The following is a 22774-nucleotide window of genomic DNA, read 5'->3' as shown; positions in this document are numbered from 1 at the left end:
CACCACGGTGTCCTAAGTAGGATGTACAGCTTTAGTCTGTATTATCTTTCTCATTTTATTATCAGCATAGTACTCCGGGATATGTTTTTATTTTTGGAAATATGGTTCACAATCCTTCATCCCAAATTCTAAAAACCAAAAAGCTCTAAAAACCAAAAACATTTTGTGGAGAGTAGTGTCAATTCATAAGGGTCATAGTTTAGCATGTAAACAGCTGACCCGAGTCATTTGGGTGGGTGCTGCTGCTAAAATAATTTGTTTTTTCTTTTTTACAAAATCACAAGAACTGATTGTAGAAAATCCCAATTTAATAAAATAATTATGCATATGCCAATCCTTTATGGTGGTATTCTAAAATTTTCATTATTGCTTTTTTAAAATTTCCCACATAGTGTATGCTATACAATTTCATTATTGGTTTCAAATTAATGAATGGATGCCCATTAAGACAGCCTTCAACTGGAGGAGGTTGATAATCTGCTTCTGCCTTCCAAAACCCTAATTCCTGTAGCATTGTTTCATAGCAAGCTTGTTCTCAATGCTTCTGTGAACATTAAAATATCTAGGGTGAGAAGGACCACCAGAACTCGGTAATTACTAAAAGGTGAATGAGACCCAGCCCCCTTTTTTGATGCTGACCACCAGAACTTGGTAATTACTAATTGGTGAAGAGACCCAGCACCATTTTTGATACCTGAGTACATCATCTGAAGCTACAACTGCATAGTTGTCTACTAAAAGCACTGATGCTCATCCCTTATCAACTTCACACTGTAGCAATTACTTCCTAAAATGGTTGTGGAGGATCTCCTTCTCCAGAGAGATACAGTGCCCTATCAAGCATTGACAAAACCTGGCGACAGAATTTCAGGGTCAAGGATGAAAATCTCCTGCTCTTGTCCCCTGTTAAACAAACTACACGTAATCCTGTCAATTTCCATAACCATCATAGCCAAGTGTGTGGTTCTCATCAATGGTAACAAGTCCATCTTCACCCTGATGTTGCCTCAAAGCCATTGCACTGGGGCCTGGAGATAATGCATACTTGGGACTCACTACATTATTGAAGTAGACATCTTTTGAGATCTATGATGCTAGGTAGCCCCTTCTTAATGCAATGGCAAACCATGGCTACTGTCTCTCAACCTGAAAAGGGGTATGCTGAAAGAACTTGTTCATCAGATTAAGGTCATTGTTTGGCTACCATCCTCCTGTCATTTTTGGGAACAAAAAGTTTCAATCACTAACCCCTACACCTTAAAAAGTTCAATCATGTCCTCCTACACCTTAAAAAGTTTCAATCACTTCCCCTTACACCTCATGTTGTTCCCCAAATCCTAGAAGCTCTAGGTCCTGATTGTAAATGTAATGGTGTCCAGGCTTGATTCCAGAAAAGGAGTCAGTAGCTCTCCACAAGTTTTTAACCACACAGTAGCTATCCATAACAGTTTCTAACCACAAAGTCTCTGCTCGTAACTGCTGGCAATTACTCCACAATTTCTGGAGCCAAACCCCAACAACCGACAGAAATTCTATCCCCCCCTTCCATTTGCCCATTTTAGCAAGGGACTTCAACATAGGCTGTCCAACTTCCCTAGTCAAAAGGGTGTCTGTTACCCCGTCACTAGAATCACTCTTGGTGGTAAAGTCTAAGATAGTCCAGAAGGCAAGATGGGGCATCCCAAGCTGCCTACTTTGATAAGATGCATAGCATGGTCATCGAATCCTCCTTGCCATTGTCGGCAACCGCCCAAAAGGAACCAAGGCATTTACACTACTGAAATAGGTTGCCCTAGTCACAGTCAAAAGTCTGTCTGTCAGAGGGTTCATGTACCAAATTCTCTGGGAACAGAAATGGTTCTATTAGGTCCAGCATCCTTAGGTCCCTGATATTGGAGTGAGATATTTAGAGATATTCCTCTTCACCTCACCTCACCTAACTAAAAAGTGGTAACCCTGCGGTGAAAGAAACAGTCTAGGGAATTCTGTGCAACTGTTAACAGAGCTACAGAGCTGACAAGTGACTGATGGATACCTGAAACTCCAGGTGGTGTATGTTCCATGCTACTAATGATCTTCAAACTGTTAGATGTAAGGTACAGCAACTAGGGGTATTCAAAAGCCATGAATAAGTGATAGGTTTGTGACGTCTGAAACATTAAATTTATGAATATGCGATATGGTTAAAATGCCATAATTGGGATTATGTTATAATGTTGGAAGAGCAAACTTCAATCAAATCAGTAGTGAAGGACTATTTTTTCCTTAAAAATGGATCCCTTAAAGAAAGAGGGCACAAACAAATTGGCATCAATGAACTATACCTGATATGCATTCTTACTATCTTAGAAGTATATTACAAACCAAACTAAAAAAAATTCACTTACCTAGTGATAGTAATTGTACCGTATCTCTTAAAACTTCCATTGCCAGATGCCAGTTTCTTATCAGGGGGTAAATCAGTGATCGGCTCACACAACTGACAGCAACATGCTTTAACTGGGTAAAGCTCTGTATGAAGAAATAACTGGGTAAAACTCCACATGAAAAAATAAAATTAAGACAATAAAAACTAGATTAGTACTTTATGGGAAAAAAATGTTTTATAATTAATGAAATTCATCAAAAGAACTTTTTTTAAAGTATTCATTCAAGAGAAACCTGTACTTTAAAAGCCAAATCATACATCACACTCAATTCTCAAATGCATCATCCATCAGATGCAGACACAACAGCTCAAGAAGGTCAGCACATGGGGACAGGTTCCAAGTAGTCTATGGTAGTTAACTTAATCATTCTATACAAAAGTGAAAAAAGAACTATATCTCTTCAAGAAACAAACCATGTTAGCCACAAGAAAGGGGTTTTTCACCACCCCTTGCCAGAGAGAGAGGAACTGAAGCTACTGAGAAGCAGATTTGTATAGTGTATGGAACATAAACAGTACTCACCTGCATCAAGCCAGTTCCACTGTATAATGTCTTATTCTTCAAACCACCCATAGGTATTGAAGAAAGGAGTAAAGCGAAAGAAGAGAGACCAATCGTCTTACTCATTCCCTTCTCAACACTATCATCTTAGGCAAGATACAAACTGTCCCATAAAGGCCACTGGATAAGCATCAGTCACCACTGGACCCTATGAAAAAGCATCCCAAAGATCTGTGGGCAACATCCTTCAGGTAGAAGAAAGTGAAAGTGGTTTGATGCAGTCAGGAACCAGCATTCAAAATTCTATAAACGGCTAAGTTACTCTTAATTGCCAGGGAGGAAACTATTCCTCTGATGTCATGTGGCTGTGCAACAGAGTATTGGTGACAGAACTTGATGATGAGTAGTAGGCTTGCCTAATCACCGCATGTAGTTCAATAATATGGTATTCCAGGACACCTCTTTCTTAGCCTGGCCCGTGTTAACAAAAAGGCTAAGACACCTAGGCTCTAGGTGATGAGTACTTTAGATAACAACGCAATGCTCTGACAGGGTAAAGCAGTAACTCTTGAAGGTTGCTGATAAACTCCACACCGGAAGGAACAGAAAAGGAGTCAACTCTGTCATGATGACCACTAATTCTGGGACAAATTCGAAAGCTATTGACCCCAACTCCTTGTGTGTTTATGTCACAATCCTGACCAAGCAGCTCCTAACTCTTCCAAGGAAGCCAAGGTCAGAAGGAAAACCGTTTCCAAAATCAGTTTCCTGCAAGACAATTGACACACAAGGTCAGATGGAGCTCGAGTGAGACTCTGTACTCAGTGCCACAGTAAGGTTCCATATAGGAGGTTTGAGTTCCCTAGCTGAACAAAACTGCTCAAAGCTCTTGAACCACACAGAGAATTTCCAGAGCAAAGTGATGTCCATATCTTTCAGATGAACTAATCATAAAGCAGCCCTGTAGTTCTTGACAGTATAAACAGAAAGAATTTCCTCTTATCTGAGAAGAATCCAGATCATTATGCACTGAACAGAAACTGTAAGTGGTGAGAAATCTCTTCAGTGACACCAATCACAGCAGATGGCTCATCTTGTACACGGCTGACAAAGATCTGAAGTAGCCTTACATCTTAGTCGCTGCTCTGCAAGAAAGATCTCTAGCTCGAAAGAGATCCTTACTGGACAGACTCCCAACATAAATAGATAAAGATCCTACCGATTAGTACTCTCTCCATGAGGTTGGCAGAGAAGGTTTTGCTAAGGTGGAATATCTCTCAGCACTGCGGAGAGGAGAGAAAACAATTAGGAACCACTCCGTGGGGCAACAAGGAGCTACTAGGGTCATCCTGAGATTTTAAAACCCATTACTCTGTTCAGGACATGACAAAACAGGCAGAACGGAGGAAATGTGTAAACTCCCAGGTTGTTCCCAGTATGCAGAAGGGAGTGTGTTTGCTTCGTAGATCATATAGTTCACAATCCTGTACCTTTGGGTATCTCTTTTAAAGTGAGTCAATAGTATATTCTTTTCAACTGGCTCATTATTATTCTCAGAAAGTACAATACTGTTCATAGCATAATGTTTTTTTTTATTTTTAAATTTGTTATCTATATTTTTTATAGATAAATAATCTTCAGACTGAATTTTGTTGTGGCTTCTATAAACCACATCTTTTCTTTTATGTCTCAATGACATTACACTAGGATTATTTTTAGATTTTTCTAAACAAAGGTGGTCAGAGGAGGTTCCAGCGGCCATCAACTGTGCCGAGTCGGTATCACCAAAGGGCCCAGGGGTACTCGAATCTTTATACAGCTACTACTCACAAAGATTAACATATAACAAAAAAGGAAAATTAAACCTGACTACCTTAAAAGGATATCATCAGCCTTTCATGGAGTTTTATTCTTCGACCAATGGCATAAGTGAGAGCCGACTCCCAAATCTCCGTGCCCCTATCCTACCCCACAGACGATAGCACAACACAATTGTTGCCCAAGTGTAAGCCAAGCCCACTTGTTAGGACTGATGGTATTACAAGAATACAATCATCCCTACTCTAATCATATTTGGGCAAACCAGATAGAATGCAGAGTCCTATCCCTAGAACCAAAGCCCCCTGGAATTTGTAGCCCTGCCATAAAGAATAGTTCTGCCCTTGAGCTATCAAATTGATATCTCTCAGTTCCAAACATTATCTGGTAGCTGATGGTCCTCCCACAGTTCCCACTGTTTACCTTTGGATATAAAGATATAAATCCAGTCCCAGCTACAATATCTTTTCCTATTTATCAGGTCCAATAAATTTTAGCAAAAGTGGATAATTCCACAAAAAATTAATCCAAAGAAACATATAATGATATGTATATGGGACTCTTGGACTCAAACTCAGGTACAAATTCCTTGGGTTCAAAGCCCCCCACCATATCAAGGTAGTCCCAAGTTGGGGAGGAGGTAGAGTAAAAGAAATGAAAGGGGATGCAGGTAGGTTTTGAATTATGTAAATTTCTGGAATTATGCCAAGCAGTGGGACAACTAAGGCCATTCAGTGCTGAAACGGAAATTGACAGTACTAAAAGGTTTGAAAGGTGTTACAGGAAGAAAACCTTGCAGTTGCACCATGTTAGGAGAGGGTGGACAGGAAGATGGAAGAAAAAGAACATGAACGGAGGTACAGTGATAGGAATGAAAGTAATTGCAGATAGGGGCCAAAGGGATGCTGCAAAAAACCTTAAGTAATGCCGACATTGCACCAAATGAGGTGCACTGATGGCACTACCCCCCCATAAGGGAGGATGCAGGTAGGAGCCAAAGGGATGCTGCAAAGACACTTAAATAATGCCAACGGTGCACCACATATAGTGAACTGATAATATTACCCCCCAAAAAGCTACATTTTGCGAAAAGAAATTAAAATGTAAGCTACATTTTGCGAAAAGAAATTAAAATGTTAGTATTTTGCAAGCTTTGTGCCATTCCTGCCAGAGTCAGGAGCTTGAACTCTCCAGTCTGGTTTAATGACTACTACAGTAATAATAAGAATATCAAGTATTATACTCACTTCTAGCCACGATAATGTGGCACTAATTTTGGATATATTCCAAGCTGATTCGACACAATTTTCTCCTAATGTGACCCGATGATTGTAACTCCAAGCATACAGAATATCCACAAGGCCAAGGTACACAATGGATTTGGCTCCTTTGTCTAAAAGATGCTCTTTATTGGGTAACCTCAGCATATCTTCTTGATCCTTCTCACTTAACTTGACTGAAAATACAAAATTAACATAGAATATTAATTTTTAATTTCTAATAATAGAATTCAGACATATTTATTACAAAAAAGCAGGTAAGAAAAATCCAAAAACTGTGAACACAATTATTATATACTACACTGAGTACAGTATTAACCAATAGCTGAATTATTCAATATAAAATTTGTAATTAAGAGGAAATATAATAAGATTTTTTTTCCCACACACAGATGGCCTTGTACATCATAAACACACTACCAAAACAAAGCAACTTTTTTAAGGCTGGAATGAATTACTAATAATCTTGAAGCTAATTACTCATTGTATTACATTAACCCATCCGCTAGGAGCCTGTTATCATCACTAGTGATAAGATCAGTGTCCTGCTCATCATCTAACTGACTAATTTTCTTCTTTTTATATTTGTACTTTGATTCTTTCTTATTTTCATTACTGTTATAATATTACACTGTACTATTATGCTATTGCAATCTTTTATTATAGTAGTAATAAAACATGCAAATGATATGTAGGTAATTATTCAAATACTAAATTATGTAGCTTTTATTGATGATTCACTTTAGTGATACCCCTCAAACCATGCAGTAAAGCAATGCCATTTTCCTTATTCAGCATTAAAATTAAACATTTTTAATCAATTTGTATTTTCTGTAAGTAACCAACCTGAGGTCTTAACATTAGAATAAATCTTCTAGCGCCAGCTGGAAACCGGTAAAGTTAACAAAATTGTGTATGCAAGGGACTACACATTGACATCTGTGCTTGATTGGTCACAAGTTATGTGGGACCAGCCACACCTCCCTCAGCAACCAATAACCACACCAGTTATTCTTCCAAAAGACTAAAGAAAGAACTTGTCCTCAAAGGCTGTGCTGATCTTCCTGATTCTAGTCTAATAGTACCTCCTCTGAATAGATCTCAATCTGAAAGTTTCTGCCACTTTACACAAGTTCATTTGATATCACTGAATATTCTCAACACTGTTGTAACTGAAACAATAAGGAGTTAATGCCCTTGTACAAATGTCAGTTCACAAAATCAATACTCATCGATAAAAAAAAATTGACTAAAAACCAGGATAGGAAAGAATGTGGGTTCACTTGACATGCAACCAGGCTAATACAGCATCCAAAATAAAGTCTGTATTTGTATGTGCATTCCCCTCTAAATGGTTTCACCTAATATACACTAAATATAAAAAATAAAGAAGCATTCCCACAGCTTTGCTACAACGCTTCCTATCCCCTACAAACTCCTCTCTCTATATACATTTCAATTAATGGTATGTTAAGACTCTGCCGTAAGAGTTCTTACTAAGTAAATGTTTCCTATAATTGAATCACAGCCCTGTTCACAAAACGCTAATAGTCCCAATGGCAGTGATTTTTAGTGGGAAGGTTACAAAGTAACTAACCTAAATATCAATTGAAAAGACTTCACTAATGAAGTATGCTGGACAATATGAAGTTTCTATTGTAGTTCAGAAGTTAGCCACAGTTAAAGTTGTAAACACATGGAAAATCATTACCATAACTTCACCTTTGATACCATCCTTACAGGTATACTAAAATTCTCTTAGGAGTAAGATTTGGCATAAAACTTCAAGGTTGTAAATACAAACCCTCATCTGAAGTAAGACAATAGAATTCTGGTATAAACTCGACACATTGCTGGGCAGTTTCAACCTCAAAGTAATCTGCCAAATAATGATCTTCATCAAAAGTCTCAAGTTCACATGCCAGTCTCTCTTCTCTTCTTTGGGAAAAACGTTTATTGTCAGGATCAAGGATGTCAACAACTCCCTTTAGCTCATCCTGCAAAATATATTCTAAATTTATGCAAGTGAAAATTACATAATTCAATTTGCTGCTCAACAAAGGTATATTAAAAATGGAGAAATATTAGATCTCTTATTTTAAAAGGGAAGACTGCATGCATTAATATAGAAATAATCAAATTTGAAACTTATGAAAGAAATTACAGACATGACAGAAAACAAACACATGCAAACAATGCTAAGCTCATCCTAAATGCACTCTAAATCAAGATATGTCATTTTAGCAATAAAAACATTTAAAATACTAGTCAACATTTGCTGGGCAACTTATGCATTGCAGCTTATCTTAATAAACAGATAATTTTTGACGAAATAATCACTTCCAGATAATCAACCATGACATTTTGAAGTTGTTGCCAGGAAAATACGTACTTCAAAATTTCCAGGATAAAATTTGTAATTTAAATGCTTCTCTACGTTAAAGATAGCTTACACCTCCCAGCCAATTGAGTGTAGTCAGCCTTCAAAAAATAATGCTTGACTGACTTAGATGGACTGTCTAGTTCACCTGGTCTCCACTAGGTTGTTCTCAAAAAAGTTTTAGTTCTTTCCAAAATTATTCTTGATAACCCAATAAGATGTGGGGAGGCAGGGCAGGGTGTACTTCAACAGCAGGTAAGTATCCAAATAATAAATTTTATTATGAAAACTTATATTACTAGCTGATCAAACAGTGTTGCCGAGGGAAAAACCTCAAAGCTTCCCTGCACCACTTTGTGCTGACTGTCCTTTTTATCCAGAAATTACTGTACTGACCTGCCCGGGGTAACTCTGAATGGCAACTCATAAATATTCTCTCTCTCTCTCTCTCTCTCTCTCTCTCTCTCTCTCTCTCTCTCTCTCTCTCTCTCTCTCTCTCTCTCTCTCTGTTTCTTACCCTCTTTCTTCTCCCTAACACCCCCTCTACTCTCCCTCTCTCACTTCCTCTCCCTCTCACTCTCTCGCTGTCACACCCTGCCAAACTCCGACCCCCTTTGGTGCCACTATTGTCATGTCTCAACCCCACAGTATTCGATAGCAAGTCATATTTAGTATGTATACCGAAAATCAAAATTCATATTATTTACTATGTATACCGAAAATTAGGTATGATAAATTCGTAATGTTATTAAGTCTACTGGCTGAACCAGCCCCATTTCCGGAAAGGTACCTTTTGTTGCTTGAAACCCAATTGTAAACCATTTTAGGGGTCCCCAGCCCTAACCCTGTCAAGTTTCATGCCCATCGGACCAGCCATTTGGCCGTGATTGAATAATTAGCCTAACACCTAGTTACATATATCGCAATAGTTTACAAATGAGATGAGATCAAATAAAAAGTTAACATTGTATAATACTGCCTTGAATAATTTCATGAATTGTCATACTGCCCAGATTAGCAATACACAAACCATCAGTTTTGTGATTTATTACCTACTACTATACATACCTGAAGGGCAGCAAAAACACCTGAAAATGTGTTACCGAAGCCATACTTGTGCCCTTCAGTTACAATATTTTCTTCAGGTAAGGTTTGATAATAAGACCAATCAGAATTTGTACAGTCATCTTCATCACCTGACTCCTCATTTTTACCTGGAAACATGAAACTTTTATTAATTTTATATCAACACGAGCAAAAAAATGTTTACTGACCACATAAAATATACCATTCACATATTTAATAACTCCTCTTAGAAACAGACTCCTTGGGGGTATTGGGGTGCTATTCAACAGAAAATATCTGTAGTCGCAGCATTTTCAGACCTATGATAGAATATGTCTTTTTGATTACACAAGATTCCATCAATATGTTTTTAAGAATTTGTAAACAATCCAGTGAATGAAAATGTAACAAACTAATCCATCATTGTGGAAAACCACATAGAAAACTTTTTGTATATGGACTTACATCTTACGTATCGCTGAAAAGTTTTTGTATTTGCACTTACATATTGTGTACTGCTAAAGTAAATATATTATATGGAACAACACTGCTTTAAAGGATTTTTTTACTATAAATTATTAATTATTATTATTAATTATTATCATCATTATTATTATTATTAATTATTGTTAGTTATTAATTATTATTATTATTATTATTATTATTATTATTATTAGGGAAAAACTCTCTATCACGAGTATATATTATGTTCTAAAGGGTCCACAACAATACAAAGTGTTAAGAGTCCATGTATAATTTTTAAGACTTTACAAAAAGCTTTCGAACCCTTCCCTGGTTTCATCTTCAGTCCAAATAAACAACTAGTTACAACAAGTACAGAGGTAAATTTAAAAACAAGAGTCGTTGAAGATTGTTAACACCAGTCGTTAGCTCGTTAGTGGCCCAAGTGAAGAAAGAGGGCAGTTAACTCCAACTAGGTGATTTCCTCTTCCCTACCAATCCTTCTGGCTGCAATTCTCTTGGATCTCCGCAATGGTTGTTGCAACTTTGCAGAAAGTCCTTCATCCAAGGGCATAGATTGGGCACCGTAACCAGACTCCCCTGGGGCAGCGGTTACCTGGACTGAAGATGAACCCAGGGAAGGGTTCGAAAGCTTTTTGTAAAGTCTTAACAATTATACACGGACTCTTAACACTTCGTATTATTGTGGAACCTTTAAACATTATTAATATTATTATTATTATTATTATTATTATTCAGAGGATGAACACTATTCACATGAAACAAGCCCACAGGGGCCACTGACTTGAAATTCAAGCTTCCAAAGAATTTGGTACTCATTAGGAAGTAAGATAAGGTAAAGGGAAATAGAGTGAAGAGATCTCACTTATTAAAAAGAAAAAATAAATTAATAAATAGATAAAAAATGTATTAGGATGCAAATAGAATAGCATTAGGGTAGTAATACATTGCTTCTTAGCTTGAACTTTTTCAAGTTCCAACTACACAATAGCCTAAGGGAGACTGTTCCACAGTCCAATGGTGTGACAAATAGACAAGTTGTACACAGAAATTTCTTATGGGCACAGAAATTTCAATGGATTAATAAGCTAAAGGTTGGTCAGAGCGGTAAAGATTTTAATATGCAGTGCAATTAACTCAAGGGCATAGCTCAATCACAATACATCACATGATAGTGTTAACAAAGAATGCTCACCCATTCCAGCTTATCACGTAGGTCTCTAAGGTACCTTAATATACCTGAAGGCCAATGTTACCAGTTTTCAAAATAACATTTGTTAATGGAAAGTCTGTTCTTGCAAGATTTTAAGATACAGCACACTATTTTATATTGTATACCAGCCTAAGTAGACAAAGTTGACCTGACACCAAAACAGGAAAGACCCCCAATATGGATACTCCAAGCACAAATAACAACAACACTCATAATGACTCAACTGAATAACAAGAACAATTTAGTTAAAAAAAAAAAAGTCTACATAACAGTCTTTGTACTTGATGCACACTTGGCAATACCTACCATCTTGCAGAGTACTCTTTATGAGGGTGCAAAGGAACATGGCCAGTTCAGATTTTATTGCAACCTTTTGACTGTGGGAATCATAAAACACTTATCTACAAGCTACGATTATTTGCAACTGGTGGATCTTTTATTAATATCTTAAATAAATCTTGAATAGGCAGAATCAAATGGGTCTTTGGCAATGACCACACTAATGCATACGCCCATGACTACGCTAAATTAAAGGATGGCCAATTAAAAAAAGAATTCATCAATGGAGAGAGAGAATTTTTAAAATGTGTGTATGTAACTATATTAAAAGATTCACACTTACATGGGGATTGCTATTATCTGTGATTTCACGTATACATGCTAGGATTTAGAACCATTTTGCCATGGATAACAAAGAACAACTTTACTGAAACAAGAGGCAGTCTGAACAATGTTATTCCACTTAAATAAAGAATTCTACAATTACCTAAGTAAGCCACAATGAACCATACCAGTATGTACACAAAAAACCTGCCTAGTCTCTCTGCTAAACATACAGTGCTGACTGCCTGTAAACCCATGAATAATTCCCTATTGCAAGGAAAAGTACATAAATTACTTTGTGATATATTCTATAATAACAATTACGTTAATATGCCTTGCTAACTTAATGTTGCTCCAGTACATACTACTTCTTAATGCCAACAAAACATTTCTGAAAAATATTTGATGAATAATACTATATAAACCTTATTTCTACTTACCATCTATAACTTCAATTAGTGGTTTATTCACTCCAACAGCTCCTTGTGGTGCAAGAAGTGTTGTCAACATATCCAAATTTGTAAAATGTTGACTAGGTGTCTCCTTCTGACATTTAATGATAAAAACACCTCTATCAGGATCATACTTGACATTATGTTTCTCCTGTTCACTGTCTATCAGTTTACCAGAAAATGTGAGCCTGAAAATATTAATTAAAATACAGTATAACAAATCTTGAAGCTCAAGTTCAACTGTAAGCAAGCTACAAAACTTCTTTACGTATACATGAATGTTTTTCAATGAACAATACTAATTGAAGATACATTCATCCTATCCCGACTAAATCTAAATACTTAAATCTTTATGCCACAAAAATGTTCTCCTTTCAACCTTTCACAATGGCATCAAGTACTAAATAAACTAATGAGTGGAGTTAACTATTTAAGTGAAAATGTCTAATCTCACTCACCAGGGCTCACTATTTTTACTTTCCATTGATGAGCATAAGAGGTTTTAAATCTTTAAAGCAATGGTTTGGATCTGATGCAGTTTAAAAAACAAAATTCTGCTAACACAGGGCACAAGGCTAGATTTTTCATACAAATGTTCATATAACCTGGGGTGTCACTTTCTTGAGGCAAAGCAACAAAATAAGTTCTCAGCATGTAAACATTAACAGTAACAGACTTGAGAAAAAACTCAAGACAGCTTATTCTGTAAGAGTTCTACCTCAGACTAACTACTGCACATAACCTTGGCTCCCCAAACAGTCATCTATTCTGAGGATAAAAACCTTTGCATTCTGGGAAAAGTAAGTTTGTTTTTTAAATAATATTTTGCTGAATATGATTGAAAAATGGCGAGAATCATATTTGTGAGTTACAATACCTCTTTACAAGAGGCACTTTCCTAAAAATTACAGCAGCTATGTTCAGTACTAAATACAATAAGATTCATACTAAACAAGAAAAATTGTGTCCTAAGAGTAAATTCACTGAAGCAGCATGTTATTTATCAGCCTAATTCAGCATGTTGACCATTAACCTCGTGTATCAGTCTTAGTTTTAAGCGTGCTAGCTAGATCTCTAATTGCATAGCCTGGCTTTGGCATCAGAGTGCATACAGTTGACACCTGCTATTCGCGGACTCACAATTCGTGGACTCGATCCATTTGCAGATTTTTCTAAGGATCATATACAATGGAACCCCCATATTCATGTTCTTGGGATTCGTGGACTCCCTCATTCACAGATTTTTCTTTGGAACCTATTTAAAAATTATTTGCGGGAGGACTCACTCATTCTTGGGGTTTCTCTGTGGAACATATCAATAAAATTATCTGCGGGGTGCCTGCTATTTGCGGATGCGAATTTTTCCGTACAGAAATATTCAGTATTTTCATGTTACTTACTGTATTAGATGTGACATTAAATATTATAATAATAATATTAAATCATACAGCACTTACTGGTGATGAATGTTGATTGCTGCTCCAAAAGTCAATTCCACTGCTGTTGCCTCCACTTGTAAAAGGGAACTCCTTCCGCACAGACAGACCGGGACACAGACAAGTCAGGTCCAGGTCTACCTAAAGGACAGTGATGGTCTCTGAGATAACATATTTCCTCTACTGGGGTAGAATTGGAGGAAGTGCCTTGCATGAATGGCTGGACCAAGGAGCATGTTCTTGCCTGGGGGAAGCACAGAGCAAGAAAAGATAATGTCTCTTCTTTGGGATCATTTAAAAAGATGCATTATTCTACTGATCTCCACAACAGGTCTCCCTAACTCTGCAAGAGAGCAACACTCACCAGAGCCCCTGACATCTCTTAAATCATTTAGCATAATTCCTCTCCAGTCTACAGACCAACCAATAACGTAGGCCTCCATGTCATGGGCCAGAATGGGAACAAGAATACATGTACTCCCAATCCCAAGCCCAGAACCAGTATGGCTTCCATCTCCTGTTAAAAAATTTGGGGAAGAGAACAAAAGATAACAAACACACTCCCCCCAACCAAAGACCGAAGTCCCAGCACATAAGCAAGGCCTTCAATCTACTTAGAAACTGAGGCTTGAGTTGGCAGCTGGGACCCAGTCCGTAGACCAGGGAGCCTTGCTAACCCTCACAAACAGGCTACCAAGGCCGGTACCAGTGGCCCTGGTAGGCGGGCCACTGGGGGTTGGTACAGGTACACCAGGGGTCCGAAGAAACCTGGGTAGCGGTTGAACCTGTGCAGTCAGCAATGGGAGCAGCAGTACCACGGTACCAATGTCAAGAAACCATGGATGGTAGTGATAGCCCAGGTAGGTGGTCTACCGGGGCTATTACTGAGTGCTCAGCAATGGGAGCAGTAGTGCTGCTAGTGAGCGACCAGGGTTAGTACTGAAGGCCCAGGTAGGAGGCCTATCGAGCCATAAGTAGCACACCCATGCGCTTGGCAATGGGAGCAGAGGTACCACAGTACCACTAGCAACAGTGACCAGTATCAGTACACCAGAGTTCCAGAGCACCCCAGGTAGCAGTTGCACCAGAGCACAAGGCAAGAGGAGCACAAGGCAACTTTCACTAGCTTGGAAGAGGGGGGGAGGAGGTGACAGGACTCAACAATGAAGACAGGAAATGAAGACAACAATGACCACTTCTTTCTCCTTCTCTTGAACTTGCCAAGTGTGCCTTCAGCAACAACATGCAGAGAACATCACTCAGAGGTCATGCACAGTACACAGTAGTACCTGGGAACTCTGATACTGCAAGAGGGGTTATCATGGTAGTAAGGGCAGTCCTACAGCTAGTAGACGCCATGGCTGGGAAGTCATCGCAGGCACAGTCGGAGCAGGTACTGGAAAGTCCCTCAAGCCTAAGAGTGATCATTAAGCCTAAGAGTGATCATTAAGCCTAAGAGTGATCATTAAGTTCAAGACTCTTGACTCTCCCACAAGGCCTAGACCTAGAGAGACAAATAACTCTCCAAGGCCCTAGGCCTCCACTACACCTGAAAAAAGTCGGGTTAGATTGTTTATTACACTCATATCACGGTGTGACATACGATAATGAATGAGGATCAACCTCAAAAAACAGAAGCCAAATACACAGTCTGTCCTTCCCTGGACAGCACCTAACCCTGTGGTTTCCTCTTCTAAAGGCTAAGTGACTGAGGGGTCTGTATGTAAATAAAACACAAACAGCAATAACGCAAAAATATATCAGCAAAAAATAAAACAAAAGAAAGCAAATGACAGTCTGGCAGAGAAGCAGTGGGAAGTCTTCACATGATGGCAGCTGAAAAAAAAGTGGATTGCACATCAACGAGTAGGCAGGGCTTCCCCCAAACCATCGGCATAGTTAACGACTGTCTGAAAGTTAAACGGCCATTCCACCTTGCCTCCACATGTTAAATCCTATGTACAAACTGAGGGTTTGTATTTGTGTAGGAACACACACTGATTTACTCTGTATGTGAATAAAAAAGAACTGGCAAAATGACCTAAGTATGTATATCAAGTAATCTTGGTAGCTAATAGTGCAAAACAAACCTATTGGAGAATGTACCCTTACTAATATCAAAATTGTTATGGTGGCATTTGAATACTGGTAATTTATTATGGCAGCCGATGAAAAGTGTTTGGCAACAGCAGATGATTGAGAGGAATTCCCTTCCCACCACTTAACCCCCTTTAACCATCTCTGAACTACCTTGTTACCAAGATTCAGTGACCAACTGCCTGCCACACTCCTACATAAAAGATGAAGGTTTGTATATGCATAAAAAGAAGTATTCACCCTACCTTAAATAGTATGGGGAGGAATAAAAGGTGAATGTCTCAGAGTCTATGTTAACCTCTACATCTGTCACTTGAGCATAGGCTGCAAATATTTTTATCATCAGATGATGATCATCCTGCTGAACTTCAAATTTTGGTGTCAACATTGTTATCTAGTGGAATGGCTGTAAACTTCCTCTTCACCATGTGACCTGAAAAAAAGTACCTCACGTGTATTTATGTGATAATGTACAAAGTTACCTGAAGTCTCTAACATTACTTTTATTATTTCTGACTAGAACTGATTGATAATGAATAAGAGGGTATAGTATGTAAAATTTTTCATACATAAAATAATTTACCTTACATTATAAAACAGTACTTAAGTTTTTCAAATGACAGAAAAATCTTTAACAACAAATAAACACACAAACAATTACGTTAAACTTCTATAGTAAAGTAACCCTTTCTGGCCAATAGTGCTGGTGGTTCCCACTGGTCCAGGCTAGATTATTTCTAGATCCCTATAAATACTATATTGGAAGAGAGAGGGCACTTAATCTGTATTTAACAGGGTAAACAACTGAGCAGCGACATAGCGGACACCTCTCTTGACACTCGGCCACTTCCCGAAAATGCGCTTGAATTATGCCATTACAGGCAGTCCCCAGGTTACGACAGGGGTTCCGTTCTTGAGACACGATGTAACCCAAAAATCGTCGTAAGCTGGAACAACATCAAAAATCGTAAGAAAACCTTACTTTTAATGCTTTGGGTGCATTGAAAACTATGTAAACTGCATTCTTATTGCATTTTTCATCAAAAAAACCTTCACATATTGATTATTTTGCAATTATGGTGTCATATTTCTTCTGCCAGATTAGCATTGTAGGCGTTGTAACCCTGGAAATAATTTCTGATGAATATAATTGAAAAGCGCCTTAACATCGGACTGCCTGTATTTTGTCATTTCAAGAGGAGCATATAGATCTTGGTGTGCTGCCTGGATGGACCACAATTCGACTGTTGCTCACAGCAGTGAATTACAGTACTTTTTCAGGAAGGTGGCCGTGATCCAGGAGAGGCACCCACTATGTTGCCGCTCAGTCGTTTACCCTATACCTAACTGCCTAAATACAAGACGGACACGTGTACTACATAACAGAGTCGAGATGAGATCATTTAAGAACTTTATAGATATAGGTTAATGAGACATTGACAATCTTTGGTTTATGTTCCATGTTTACTACTAGCCCTCTAAAGGGATGATTGCTGAAAAAATATACACAAGATGATTCAGTTTACATTCTCTCAGCAAATTTCTCAAATTATCTCACCTGTATAGGGTAAATGACCGAGCGGCGACATAGCAGCAACTGGTCCCGGAATGCGGCTACCTTCCTAAAAAAGTACTTGAATTCTCTGCCATGAGCAACATGCAAGAGTTCTGGCCCATCCAGGGAGCAGCATACAGAGACTACACTCCTCTCGAAATAAGCGTGTTCTCCTAAATTACAAAATAATGGCATAATTCAAGCACTTTTTCGGGAAGTGACTGCAGATTTTCAAGGGTTAAAGTTTGTTAATGTGTGCTGTCAGTAAGAACGTGGTGGAATGGCACTTAGAACCTTATCTGCATACCTAGGGTAAAAAATCACGGACGATCCACCATCATCACGCTGGACGGGTCTTATTCACTCGATATTTAATTGGTGAAACAAGAATACAATTACAAATCTAAGCATACCATTCAAAAGATTGAAGTTTCGTCAACATAATGTGATATATGAAAGCCCAATACGAACTAAAATAAGCATGTGACGCTCTTCGTAAAATATGTTTTCAAGGCAGTTTTCAAATCCAATATGGCGGCTATCGTGTGGATGGAAGGGTCTGTTCACAGACTATCCACCATCTTTCACAGCCTTCCCAGCACTCATTTGAACAATGTTAGCGTATATATATAACGTTTATTGATCTTACTCAAGATTGCAGTTGTAATTAGCACAATAAAACAACATTTTGTTGCCTATATTAGTGAAAGTATGAAACTTGTTATTCCAGGGGTCATGCTTTAAACCGAATTCATTTTTACCTTGTAATCGGTGGTTTTTATCCTTACTGCCATCACAACTGAAACTCCACAGTGCTTATTTGATTATATTATACACATTTTGGTCTCAATTCACTCCACATTGCACTTTAAACAAGTTGCTGTTCCTGGTTCCTAAGCGTGCGTGCCACAAACAGAGTTACGAACAGCAGACAACGACACTGCAAAGTTTTATTCCCTAAATTGTTTACTTTACTTATTTAGTTCAACTTTACTTTGTTATTTAAAAATGTTAATTTAATTCATGTCTATTATCCCTTTTTTGCAACCAAATTACCCAGAAAAATTACAGATATTTCTAATGTAGATACAATCCAATGTTTCTAACCTTGTCGTACATCTGGCTGCCAAAAACCATAGAGGAACAGACTATGGATAAGTGGAATATAATTTTTTTTTTTTTTTTTTTTTTTTTTTTTTTTTGCTAGCACTTTTCATTGATTAAAGTCTATACATATTAGTATTTTTATTTTTTTTAATAACCGTATGCCAGAAATAAATGTAACCTTTAATGTTTGCATGCTAAGAATGGCAAAATCATCGTTGCCACATTAGCGGAGCTTCACACATACGCCGATGCATTATTATAAACTGTTTCCATGAATTCTAGTTGTCATAGTAATGCAATAATGATAAAATTTCTTTAATATTTATGTATATATACTTCCAATACATAGCCTAATTTCACCAATTTCAACGTTTTGCGTATAGTCTTATACCCAGTTTGGAGGGTGAACACATACCGATTGGCAACAGAGAGAGAGAGAGAGAGAGAGAGAGAGAGAGAGAGAGAGAGAGAGAGAGAGAGAGAGAGAGAGAGAGAGAGAGAGAAAGGAAGGCGAAGGAAGGAAGAAGGAAAGGGGTGGCAGTGGAGGTGGGGGGGGAGAGGGTAGGTGGAGCTTTTCACGCGTGTTCGTATCCATTTCTGGATAATGTAGTTTTTTGTCTCTTAGTACAAGGACAAGTATCGTTATTCTTTACAATTAGTGATTCACGATACCCTTATAAATTACAGCACTGGGTGTAATGCACTATAGCAAAATCTCGTTCTGATACGAGTGTTTGTTACAGAAATAGGTATTGCCCAAAAATGTGCTTGCACTGTCTCTGAAACCAATAGTAGGTATCTGCTTTAGGTGTCAATTCAAGTTTTATATAAAGTATACAAGCTAGCTATTGTATAGCCTAAATTTGTATTTTTCTCAATCAAAACATATGCCCCTCAATGCTAACTTTCCTCTTTCAACAACTTTCTGGTCATTGCAAATTCGGCCCCATAATTTCTTATGGTGCGAAAACAGACAGAGGCCCAGGGACTGAAAATGATTGAGTCACACTACGGCGGTAATCCGGCAGTAAAACATCTTCATACATCCAAAAAGTAAATAATAAAGATTATAACAATTACATGAATAGCTGATAACAATCTGCATGAATAACTGGTAAACTGTTCAGCAAGAAAGTTGAGTATAGCAATTATTTACAATAGGTACGAAAGTCAAGATGTCGTGACGTCATAATACAGGACTTAAAAGAATATTCTAATTCCAAAAAATAATTACTTAAATTTGAGTCAGAATCGAGTTACTTTTTCAATAACGAATATTTTCAAATTAATCATCATAAATATGAGACCATGTTCCGATTGTTGTGATGAAAGTGCCCCAGCGTCTGTGGGTACAGTTGGTGTGCGGATTTATCACAGGAAATGGGAAGTATGTTGACACAAGCGACTACGTAAACATCGAGATGGCGTCAATCTTCTAAAAAAAAAGAAGCGTAAGTAAAAATTTCAAAAGTGATTTGGTGAGATTTCCACTGCCGTGGACACCCTTTTCACTACCCTCTGTTTAATGCTTTAAATTTGGCCTTAATTTCTAACTTTGGAGAAAATACTTACTTCAAAAGGAGAGTAGAGGTCTTTAGATCTGTTTCTCACCAACAACAAGTCGCAACTGATGCCCATCTCCGGTGTCAGGACGCGTTATAAGTACTTTTTCGAAGAGTGGCATGCTATGATCGTCGTTGAGTTGATGCAGGCCATCCGGTGTTTTACCCTATTTAGAGTTTCTTGGCTCGTTTGTTCTGGCAAGAGGTATTGTTTCGCTGAGTGCACTAGCCTCAGGGTTAAGATCAACTGGGTACTTCGATAGGAGCTGCAACTGCGTACCAAGGATAGCCTACTACCTAGCTATACAAACTACCCCAATACCTAGCCTACCTAGTACTAGGTAGTCGCCAAGAAATCACAATACACCCACAATACCTACATGAGCTGTCAAAAACTCTACGTTTTATGGATTGATGAGGAAACGGCTAAATCTGGCACAGGTTCCTACCATTAGCATAGCTAAGCTGAGCATTGTGGAACTGGGATACCTTAACTTCGGTGACAGAGTAACACAGGTAAGGGATAAACTGCATCAGAAACACTGAAAATAAAGCAATGGACCAAGATAATTGCACAACAAATGTGGGAAAGTTGGTTGCTGACTTGCTCTTACCGTAATTAGGGTCGTTTTAAAGACGATGATAGAACAAACAAACGTAACCACCTTTGGTCAAATGACGCGAGTGTTAGTAGTAGTAGTATCTACTCGTACCCTATGCAGTGGCTCTTCTGTCAGAGAATTACTTTTCCGCCTGTTCTAGATTTCCTTCTTCTATAGGTAATTTATCTTTCTGCGTTTGTTTCCCACTAAACATTTTCTTTGTTTTTTCACTATTTCATAAATAACTACTTTTGCTGGTGGTTATTAACAACTACTTTTGCTTGTGGTTATTGCTTATTTTATCACTTGTAAAATTACCCACTGGAAATGTTTAAAATTCATAAATTAATCTTAAGGTTAAATTTAACAAGTGCATTTCAATATCCCTCCCTCTTTATTTCATTTTCCTGAGATCCAAGTTTAATTAATAAAATTAGACCTGATGGTTATTATTTTTGAATAGGTAAATATTCTTCATGTGATCAATGATGTATTAGAAGGTAGGTAGGTGTCTCTTTCTTCCTTATTAGTGGTATTAACTGGACACCGATGAAAAAAATAAAAAAAATAAATAAAAAAGTATGCCTAATTGAATCTCCCCTCCATCAAAAGCTGGTTCGCTTTTTCATTACACCTATCAAAACATTTCAAATGTATTATTAAAAATGTTTCCCTCTCCATCTAAAGTATTATCAGAACTAGTCATAGGCATAGACCTAGTCATGATTCCTGTCTCAACAATTCCGTGGTGGGGCGAGAAAACTAATCATAATTAGAAGGCTCTCAATCCACTTGCTTAATTCACTTCAACAACCACCCCAACCCCTACATCGCAGGGTACTCCAGCTTCGCACTACCAATCTCCATCGCGTGGAAGCACCACTAATAAGGATTATTCTAAACTCCACCACCCCTTCCCTATCAGAACTGAACTTGGACTTAAAGGACATCGGGAGTGTCACTATTCTTTTCAGCGACCTTGAAAACTATGGCTTTGACTCTATCTGTTGTTTTTAGTTACTTTTATATTTCATCCAAATTCCCACACCTGCCCCCTTTGGTTTCAGCGATGCCTTAAAGCCCGCCACTAGGGTTCAGTAATGCCAGTACAGTTATAATTGCACAGGCATAAATGAACGTTAGTGGCGGGCTTTAACCCCACAGTCATATGTACACCAAGTTTGTTTGAAATTGCTCAGTGCAGTTATTGGAAAGACAACGTGTTTAGGACATTTTATGTTTATTTTTAAAACTTGCCACATTTCTGTTTTTATCATATTACGTAGAACTCTCTGGCCTTTCCGCCAATATAATTAACATGTATATACACAGACTACATCTGCATATATTCTTATATGTATGTAAAGAAACACAAATTGTCAATCTCTGCGCACGGACCTCTGTCACCCCGACTCAGTACTACATGTCTGTCCGCACCTGCTAATGTAGACCCTGCTCTCAGACAATAAAGCATCAGTACCCAGATAGCTGTCTATCTGTCTTGTCCTCACATCATATGTAAGCCAAGTTTGCTTCAAATTGATCAATGCATTTCACTTATGCTGGAACATACACACATGCATATATATATATATATATATATATATATATATATATATATATATATATATATATTATATATATATATCGCGGGAGATGTGTACCAGACACCCCAGTGAATAGTTAAAACCACCACTAAAAATGCTTATAACTGCCTATCTTGAAAGTTCAAACACCAAATGTATACCTTAAATAACATCCTACTTCAAATATACCTAAAATTACTAACCTATTACCGTATTAATCTTTGAGGTTATATTATTAATATCATTTCAAAGTCATCTTAAACATTTTACCATTAAAAAATATATACCTACAGCCAATAACAGAGAGAGAGAGAGAGAGAGAGAGAGAGAGAGAGAGAGAGAGAGAGAGAGAGACCATTGAATGGCAACATCATGTGTCTGACCTGACATCAAGAATAATGATATTATGAATTATTTCTGAGACAAAGAGAATAATAATGGAGAGAAAGAGAGAGAGAGAGAGAGAGAATAATTCCTAGACTCTGCCTCCTTCCCCTCTGCCAAACTGTCATTTACTCCCCCGCCCACCTTCCTCCAAGTGGATAAAAAGACTGGGAATCGCTATTTTTAATTAATCTTATTAATATTTGAAAATTAGTTATAAG

General features: G+C 37.8%; 1 protein-coding gene across 4 annotated transcripts in view; it reads right to left on the bottom strand.

The window, feature by feature from the left end:
• The window catches only part of LOC135206961 (protein SHQ1 homolog), a 28436-nt gene extending 7693 nt beyond the window's left edge, over window positions 1-20743 (bottom strand). The window contains exons 1-8 of one of the 4 annotated variants that reach the window (XM_064238516.1): window positions 20596-20663; window positions 16585-16704; window positions 16003-16190; window positions 12213-12412; window positions 9477-9622; window positions 7833-8025; window positions 5996-6204; window positions 2388-2511 (exon numbers count right to left, since the gene is read on the bottom strand). In XM_064238516.1, coding sequence (XP_064094586.1) covers window positions 2388-2511; window positions 5996-6204; window positions 7833-8025; window positions 9477-9622; window positions 12213-12412; window positions 16003-16145 — 1015 coding nt within the window. In that variant the 5' untranslated portion in view covers window positions 16146-16190; window positions 16585-16704; window positions 20596-20663. Of the gene's footprint in view, window positions 1-2387; window positions 2512-5995; window positions 6205-7832; window positions 8026-9476; window positions 9623-12212; window positions 12413-16002; window positions 16191-16418; window positions 16443-16584; window positions 16705-20361; window positions 20464-20595 lie in introns of those variants that run through there. The other 3 variants (XM_064238515.1, XM_064238517.1, XM_064238518.1) reach the window with 3 other exon arrangements.
• Window positions 20744-22774: the final 2031 nt, after the last annotated feature.

Source organism: Macrobrachium nipponense, chromosome 31 (assembly GCF_015104395.2).
Source record: "Macrobrachium nipponense isolate FS-2020 chromosome 31, ASM1510439v2, whole genome shotgun sequence".
In the NCBI taxonomy this organism is placed as follows: Eukaryota; Metazoa; Arthropoda; class Malacostraca; order Decapoda; family Palaemonidae; genus Macrobrachium; species Macrobrachium nipponense.
This window is presented reverse-complemented; position numbering and strand designations above follow the sequence as displayed.